Source organism: Diachasma alloeum, unplaced genomic scaffold, assembly GCF_001412515.2.
Source record: "Diachasma alloeum isolate Michigan unplaced genomic scaffold, Dall2.0 Dall_scaffold_00622, whole genome shotgun sequence".
In the NCBI taxonomy this organism is placed as follows: domain Eukaryota; kingdom Metazoa; phylum Arthropoda; class Insecta; order Hymenoptera; family Braconidae; genus Diachasma; species Diachasma alloeum.
The window spans coordinates 220269-229703 of NW_021680754.1; the positions used below are offsets into that span (position 1 = coordinate 220269).

At 36.6% G+C, this 9435-nt stretch overlaps 1 protein-coding gene across 1 annotated transcript in view; it reads left to right on the forward strand.

Moving 5' to 3' along the window:
* LOC107043732 (protein phosphatase Slingshot) overlaps positions 1 to 9435 on the forward strand; it is a 39997-nt gene that overhangs the window by 12234 nt on the left and 18328 nt on the right. Inside the window, exons 3-4 of the mRNA XM_015265342.1 lie at positions 110 to 269; positions 8701 to 8879. Coding sequence (XP_015120828.1) covers positions 110 to 269; positions 8701 to 8879 — 339 coding nt within the window. The remainder of the gene's footprint in view (positions 1 to 109; positions 270 to 8700; positions 8880 to 9435) is intronic.

The following is a 9435-nucleotide window of genomic DNA, read 5'->3' on the forward strand; positions in this document are numbered from 1 at the left end:
CGCTCAAAAACTGAAAAAATTATGATAATTCCCCTCAGTCGTGATGTTGACGAAAACATATCTTCTGTCGTGCCCAAACATTCAATATTTTCCTTTCATTCTGTTGCAGTTTAAGCGAATGCTACTTTGCGGGAAAAGGAGCAGCGCTGATACTCCCCCCGACTGAACGTGCAAGACCATCCCGTCGTGTCTCAGCAGCAGGATGCGACATACAGCAGCATCTCCAGTCAATGTTTTGGCTGCTGCGGCCCGAGGAAACCCTCAAAATGGTGAGCTACAATTTCCCCTTCAACGATATAACAGCCCGTCGCTTAAATAGTTGGAATCAACGTTCACCCTGTTACAAAATTCAATTTTGGCGACTATTCAGACATGACAATCACTCCTCAACAGATCTCCACTCAATTCACCCCCTCAAGGTGTTTTGCATTCACGTAATCAACGAAATCGCTGTCTTATCGGCTCCAACATCTGTAACCGACTCCAAGCTGTTTTGCAAAGCAAATATTTTAGCTCGAGGTAGTTGGAATAATTGCCCGAGTAGCACAATTATTATGAAATTCAGGAGTGTCCAGAAGTATTACTCAATCTCCACCAAATTCTTATTTCATTATTGACAACTGGTCAATAGTCAAAATTGACTTGTATTGACCCCGGCCGATAGAACAAGCTTATGGGTCGATGCACAAGAGAAAATTAATAGGATCGCGCGCTTCCGTTCCAGAAATGCGTGAAAATTTCAAATTTCGAAAGGAAGATTGTCTGGTCCAATGAATTTATGATTGATTGATTGACGCCGGTGCTACTGAATCATTTCCGTTTGGATTTCTCTCGGCCAGAGAATGCCCCAACGAACAGATTCAGCCCGAGTGCATTAGAATCAGATGAAATCAGCGGCGAACCTGTGAAACGGTTCAAATCAATTTCGACTATTGATCAGTTCTCAGTGGATATCTCGGAATCTTAGGCCGATAGCAAAATTTTCGGTAGAATCTTTTTTGCTGAGGGAATCGAAAGCTACAAAAAAGGTCCTCATGAAAATTTTGCTATCTCCCTCAGGTTCGGCGATATTCCTCGAAAATTCAGCTAAGAGCTAAGTCGACTTGGTTTTATCGCTTCGCTTTTGAAATGTGTGACTCGAATAAACGTTTATAAATTAAATTATGAGTGATATTGAAGCCATCTCTATCTAGTTGTCCTCATTTACCTGGACTAGATCACCCCAATTCATCAGTGAAAATATAACCCACGCGATGAATCACTCAACCAAGAATTCCAATTCCCCCCGATAAATTTTTTTCCCCTCCCATTTTCAATGAATTATCCTCGTGAAAGTGTCGCAACGTAATCCTTCGCGCTCATCGCCCGAGACGAGGCGAATGAAAGTGAGTAGATTTACACCGGCGAACCTCGAGAGAAAAATCCCCCCAGTGAAACTGCCAGATCATATGTTTCTATTCCACATTTTTTTCTAATGACATATCGTACTGCGACAGGACAACAAATTAGAGAACATTAACCAAGACATCGCCATCAGCTGGAATTCCGCAATTAAAATTATGACTTTTCATTAAGGAAAGGGGAGTCTAGCCGAGAGAAATCGAAACGGAAATGATTTAGAAGCTTTGGCTTCAATCAATCAATGATAAATTCACGACATAATGAGTCCAATTTCATTGAAATTGAATTACAACTGTGACTTGGATAAACGATTTCACTGAATGGAATTTGAAGAGCACGTGGATATTTATTAATTAATGTTTATTAAATTGAAATGGGGCATGAGATAAATTACACGTTGAAACGTCAAAATGAAGAAAAAGAATGAATGAAGAGAATTGAGTGATGCTAACTCCAGAGGAGAGGCTTGGAGGAACGGAAATGATGAATTCACGATGAAATGAAATTGGAAAAATTGAGGATTCGTAACGATATTCATAAATATCCCAGAATTACTGTTATTAGGCTTCAACGCAACAAATGTCGAACTTGCACCTTTCAAACGATATATGAATGATATCAATGTCCATAAGTTCTATTCAATACAGTGCTGGATTATCGGTAACGTTTTGAAATGCCAAGGAATATCGGATATCGATTCTCGACTCGCTGTAAGGATTCTGCGGTTTGTAAAACCCACTGGTGGCTGAGGAAAACGAGGCCAAATGTCTATTCCTTTCTCAATACACGTGCACATCCCAATCTTTCAAAACCACCGAGGATTCAACCTATTCTACCCCCGACTATGAAAAATTAGAAACGTGAAAGTCACTCGGTGAACGTAATCCTTTATTCTGAGTATTTTTACGGTGTCTCGGGAGTTGAGGGATTGTGATGTTCATTACAGCGTCTGTTGAGGCTATTTTTAGTGCATTACAAATTACTGGAACTACTGGAAGTAGTGTAAAATAGCATTCTCCATTTTCTTTCACGATTTCACTATTTAAAGGTACATGGAATTGAATTATTATTTCTCCCAATGAAGAACTGAATTATTATACTCTGTGGTATATTCTGATGGGGGCGAAATCCCAATTAATGATGAATAATCGTGTCAACTCGGGGGTCTTTCATTACGAAAATATTTTAATAATTGAGTGAAATAATTTCTGAAAATTTCGATCAATCATTTCAAACAGGATTTTCCTCGATCGATCTATTTAAATGCTATTTCGTCAGTTTAGTTTGTTTGTTTTTCTCTCAGTTTTTCTGATCCAATCCTCTTCGGCACTTCTATCATTCAAGGAAGTGAAATAATTTCAACCTGCATCCCTCCATTTCAAACAATTTAAATACGACTTTATCCACGATCTCTCACGAAACCAAAACGGCAATTAGTATTTTCTCCAATCTCTAATCTCCTTAATGAAACCCATAACCCCGACTAAAAATCATCTCCATTCGGCCTGAATAAACAGGTTTCCCCGCATTAATCTACAACTTCTGAATTCCCCCCTGTCTAAATATAAATTTCCTCTAATTGGGTTAAAATCCAGTTCACCCGAGGATTCCTCCCATCAGTAGATTCCACCTGCGATACTCGGCGCGGTAGATTGCCATTTCTGCGCTTTTGAAATACCCTTTTGTATATTTTTTTCTTCTTTTCGTCTCAAACGCAGGTTGATCCAGGCGCAAGTTTTTTTTATTGGCACAGGCCTCTCCCGAGAGCAGCGGCTTGTTGTTGGACCGGTTGGCCTCCGTCCGTTCATTGGACCCTGATCGATGCCTCTTGCCTTTTCCTAGATACTTTACCTCACCATACCCATCATCATCATCATCATCCTCATCCTCATCCTCTCCCTCATCTTTATCAGATTCAAATGATTTTTTTTTCTCTCGTTGTTTTTTTATTCAAGACGCTTTATGCACAGGATGTGCGTAACACGCATGAAATTTATTATTAGTTCAGCCAGGTTCTTGTGATACGTTTAGATTAAATTTTATGACAATGGAAATGAGCTCAGGAGATTTCTCTTTTATTCATTGCTCCACCAATCGTGCGTAAACTATTACAAATATTGAGAGATAAATAATTTCATGGCTTTTCATTCATTCAAATCAGATGAGAATTTTTCTTTTTATTTTTTTGTGGAATAAAGTTTCACCCGCACATCCGCATTGATGATTTTATAAGGCCGGATACGACTTTATGACCAAACATTAATGAATGATTTTTTTTGTAGAAAAGAGAAACTTTTTTTTAGGAAGAAAATGTTTTTTTTGTTTACATTCGCGAGGAAATTGCTGTTACGCCCTTTTAGAAGTTATGAGAAATGTGATTTTTATTGTGATTTTTCAGCCAATTAGGATAATTCTGATTTTTGTTGTTAATGCGCATTGTGGTAATCTCAAGATTAGGAGTAAATCGCAATCTCAGTCGGCATTTTGTTATTTAATTAAAACGGATGATTCGATTAGACTGCAATTTTATTATTCCGAAGCAGTCGCGGCAGAATGCACTTGGACTATTGAAAGACGTAGGCGGGTGACCCCATTGAGGCGCTGGAAAATAGGTTCCACATGGGTAAATAATTTTTTTTTTCCTCCTGCATTAATAAACGCATCCCATACGTATGACTCTATTGTTATTTATCGAGACTCATCTTTTGTCTTTTGTCTATCACTTCAATGTGAAGTAGGTGGCTCGGGTTGTGGGATTTGGATCGGGAAAATTGTTCATTGGACGCGTAACTGTGAAAATTCAATTGTTTGAAATTATCAAAATTGTTATAATCTATTTGAATAATTTTTTGAAATTATTTCGTATTATTATTTATTCTCCCCCAGAATTTTTTTATTCTACTTTTATTCTTTGGTTTTCTACTTCAAGACTGATGCCACTTTCATTGTCAATGTTGCGTAAAGTGGAAGCCCCTTGCTTAGATTTCTGGCTACCGTCATAATAAACTCTCAGTGACAAAAGATCTGATACTTGCCAAATTTATAAATAAAAATGCGGAGATCATTCCAAAATACTATATTTGGTGAACAATTGCTGGGAAAAATACCATTTGAATTACTATTTTAAATATTCGTGACTGATTACAGTTTTGCAGTCATCAAACATCATGAATAAAATAGTATTTAAGTATTTTGAATCGAAGAAATACTATTTCAAATAATTTCTATTTTCAACTGATGAAATAGTATTTAAATAGTTCGATTGACGAAAATACAGTTTGAAATAATTCACCGAAGTTTTTTATAATTAGTTCATTTCATTATTCAAATTTGAATAATAAAAATGTTGAAGGGGATTTCAACAGAAAATGGGCCAAAGTGAGAAATTCATAAATCGATTGATAATTAAACATTGAGTGAACGAATGTCGTCAGCCTTTTTGAATATTCTCTCAGGAAGTTTATTATTCAACTTTTATTCTTTATTTTTGTACTTCAAGACTGATGCCACTTTTATTGGCAGCCTCGCGTAAATTGGAAGCCCCTTGTTTAGCTTCCTGGCTTCCATCTTCATGAACTCGTAGTGACAAAAGATTTGATACGTGACAAATGTAAAAATAAAAATGCGGAGATCATTCCAAAATACTAAATTTGGGGAACGATTGCTTTTACTGAATATTTCTCTCCGTGCATGTACATTAAAATCTTGAAATAAAATATTAAATTTCCATTTAATTCTCATGAAATAGTCTCCAACTCAGTCGAGTGTTACTATTACCCGTCTCAATGACGCGTATCACGAAAATAGGTCTCTCGGTGAAGATCATGTCGTTCCATTATCCTTAACAATAACGACCACTCGAGACTTGTGGGCGAATTGCTTTCTTCTTCGTGGCACGTGTGGGCGTTGGCGGTTCACTTCCGTTTCGTGTAAAAATCAAATGGGGTGGGGGCAGTAAAAATAATACATCCTCGATGATCGTAACGTCACCGATGTCCCGCAATTTGACAACAGTGGCCTATTTCGAGGCCATCAAAATGCTGTTTGAGAAGAAAACGGAAAGTATGTTAATGCCTCGCAACGTTTTACTGCTCCCCATGCGGATTTTTTTTTTTGGCGGTGCGAATGGTTATTTCAAGTGTGTGTCGTGTGGGCAATTACAATGGCTAACGGTTTCCAGTGGCGGAGGTTAAGGGAACTGGAGGTGAGACATTGACATGTTTACTCTGGGCGGGCGGTAACGAGATTATACGGATCGTGCGTTCTAATTTTAAAAAAATTGAAATTTTAATAAAAAAATTGCCAATTGAAATTTTCGAAGAAAAACAAGTTGAAAGTTTCGAAATGCAGCTGCAAGTGTATTTTGACTAATTTTTTAGTCGAAAAAAAAATCTTGAAAAATCACAAAAAATAAATTTGTAAAAACATCGCAATTTTTCGAAAATTTCAGTAAAAAAAACTTCCAATTGAAATTTTCAAAGAAACCCAATTTTTTGTTTAAGAAGAACAAGTTTAAAATTTCGAAATGCAGCTCCAAGTGTAACTTGACCAATTTTTTCTTCAAAAAAAAAGAATCTTGAAAAATCAGAAAAAATAAATTTTAGAAAAGACCGCAATTTTTCAAAAATTTCAATGAAAAAATTAATTTTCAAAGATAAAGAAATTCCACACTCTCGGCGATGTTTTGAATTTTCATCGCTTCCAGTTGTTCAAAACATTTAAGACGTGTTCTATCATTTAGCCAGCGTAGCTGGTAACGGTCGTTAATCAGTCCCTGCGACGCAAAAGTTGTTCGGCCACTGATGATTAACGGGTAACGTCGATATTTATATGCATAGAAAAACGCATCTGTTGATACTGCTCACACACACAGTGACTTTGGACCCTTACTAGTTGCTAACGTGGAGATCATTGCACTCGTTGAAACGAGACTAAATGGAGCAGCAACCGAGATAATCTTCTACAATGATTTTTCATCCAAAAAAAAAATCCTCAGAAGGTTCTGATTATTTGTATGATACATTTTCACACTTACGCCCTTTTATTGTCGACAATTTTGAACCCTTGCAATACGATAACTTCATATTTTCCTCATTTCCTGCTAAAACTGGAGATGTAAAAAAAAACTTTGACTTCATAACAAAACGGCACTTATGCCCTTATTGTAATTTATTTCTAAAAAAAAACTTGAGAATTTTCGAGATAATCCTAGAATGTTCTAGAATTTCGATAGATGGCGCGACTGTCGATAAGGGACCCTAAGGACTTTTTCCCTGAATGCCCCCGCCCCCATAATGAAAGCATAAACGTATCCACGTCAAAAATTATCGTGACACAATTAATACTAAGAATTTAAATATTACAAAAAGGTCACTTAATCCTTTTTCATTCTGAGTTCTTACGCCCTTATGACATTCAAAAAATCGTCATTATGACACGATTAATACTAAAAATTTCCATTTTACAACATCGCAATTTACGCCTTTTTCATATTAAGGCATTTTTTAAACTACTTACGCCCTTATGACATTCAAAAAATTGTCATTATGACACGATTAATACTAAAAATTTCAATTTTGAATAAACGTAACTTACGCCCTTCTCACATTAAGGAATTCATTTGAAAAAACTCACTTACGCCCTTATGTCATTTAAAGAATCATCGTCCTGATACAAATAATACTTACGCCCTTTTGCGACCTACCTGTTAAACTCTCAACATTGTATCTCAACATTGTGAGTCGCGCGAACTAAAGAAGATAGTTCAACATCTGCTTCAGATCCCCTTACGTAATTCACCGTCAGTATCAATTTCTGCTTTTCACCAATGTATCTCCACGATTCTGTAGACTTTCAATGCGGAACAAGGAAGCTGCAATCCTCCCGAAGAAAGAAGAACGAAGAGTAAAAAAAAAATTACAGCAAACATTGCCAATGCTATGTCATTATAAAAAACCATTATGCTTGATTAATAACATAATACTGGATTTATCGTTAAACACTGTTACGTGAATTGATTTCCTCTTGAAGTAGATATAAAAAAAAATTGGTTGCAGCGATAAAACATCAAATAAACAGGGCAGACCAGGAAATCCTGTCGAAGCAAATGACTTCCTGCGACAATATAATTTTTTCTTTGGTTGGTGTTTTTTTTTTCGCTAGTCTTTCACTTTTTACGCTAACCTTAATTGCTTCGCGGATTAAACTATCATTTTATGTAATGATGATGGTTGGGGAGATTGAGGTAATCGGGTTCATTTTTTTTATTCTTCCTTATGAATTTTTGTATGACTGAGTGTTTATTTGTTCGCTTGGAGAGGGAAAATTTAGAGAGTTGGGTAATGCGCACCTTCAGGGAGAGTTGACGTGAGGGTCAGAATATTTCAAAATTTGACATTGATGAGGGCAGAGTATTTCATTTTTGAATTTGTGAGGGTCAATTGAGAGTTAATTAAGCTTGAATAATGATTGGTAAGGGTCAAAATCATTTATTTGAGGCAGATGAGGGTCTATCCAGGGTTGATAAGGATCAGTGAGGGTCAATTGAAGTTCCTAATTTTTTATTAAGAGCCACTTTAGCCTTAATAGGGGTCAATTCAGAGTTAGTAAGGGCCAATTAGAGTTGTTAATTCATTTATCAAGGCTCGATTTAGCCGTTATAAAGGTAAAAATAGATGACTATTATATATATTCGAGGTAGATGAGTGTTAATTCAGGGTTGGTAAGGGTCAATTGAAGTTTTCAGTTCCCCTATTGACCCCCACATTTATTTACCGTACTTTAAGCAGGGTCTATAAGAGTTTATATAGACCCTATATTGGAGACGGAAAAGAGTCTACGGTTGATAAGGATCATCGAGGGTCAATTAAAGTTTTCGACGATTCGGCCCCTAAAAAATTAAAGTTGACCCTCACGAGGGTCAAAACCCACTCAACATGTCGTCAAGGGTCAATGAGGGTCAATTTGGGGCAAATACGGGTCAATAAGGGTCAATCTAGGATGAGTAAAAGTCAATGTAGGGTGAACAAAGGCCAATCTAGGGTTAATAAAGTTGAAAAAAGGGTCAAAATGGTCACATTAAGACGGTTCGGCGCCTAAAAATTGAAACTGACCCCCACGAGTGTCAAAATTCACTCGACACATTATCTCATTGCCAATAAAAATCACAAATTTCATTATAGCGAAACAATACTTTTTTCTCGCCTAAATTGAAAACAAATAGTTCCAATAATTTCAAATAATTTCCCAACAAACTTTCTTTCTCAAAATTAATTAAGCATTATAAATTTTATGTTACAGGCTGTTAAATTGGAATCCGTTCATCCGGGAAGAACGCGTTACCTTGTCGTTGTTTCATGCAATGGTAACCAGGATGCAGAGGAGAGCTGCCTCCTTGGTATTGATTGTCATGCACAGGCGACCGTTGGGCTCGTTCTACGAGTGCTCGCCGACACGGCTATAACCCTCGACGGTGACGGGTCAGTTGATTATTATTATTTTTTTCATTCCACTACGTTCCAATATCTTTTATTATATCATGAGATAGCGTAATCTGGTGATTTCATGTTAAATAATGGAGAAATTTCAATCCAGTGATATAAGAGAATTAATCAATTGCTCATCTCTGAAGTAATTTTTTTCATTTATTTTTAATTCTAAAAAATCAAACATTTAAAATGAAAAAAAAAAAGATGAAAAGAAATTTTTTTTGAAGAAAAAGTTGACAAACAAATTTTTTTTCATCAAAATCCATTTTAGTTATTTTCTCGATAATAAGTATCTCAATGAAGACGATTTTTTTTCTCACTCCATTGGAAATTTCTTTTACTGTTCGATGCGTCATCAATCATTCGAGATATGCGACTACTTCTCGAGATAATCTCTCTTTTATTAAAAATTCATGAGCCGTTGTTCTCGGAGTGAGTGAAGAGGAGGAAAGGAAAAAAATGTGAATAATCGGTGCCAGGCAGTCTGCAAATTACGAGCGTTAAGACGGACGGATCAAAAGGCGCGCGGGGGGGGGGGGCGGGGAGG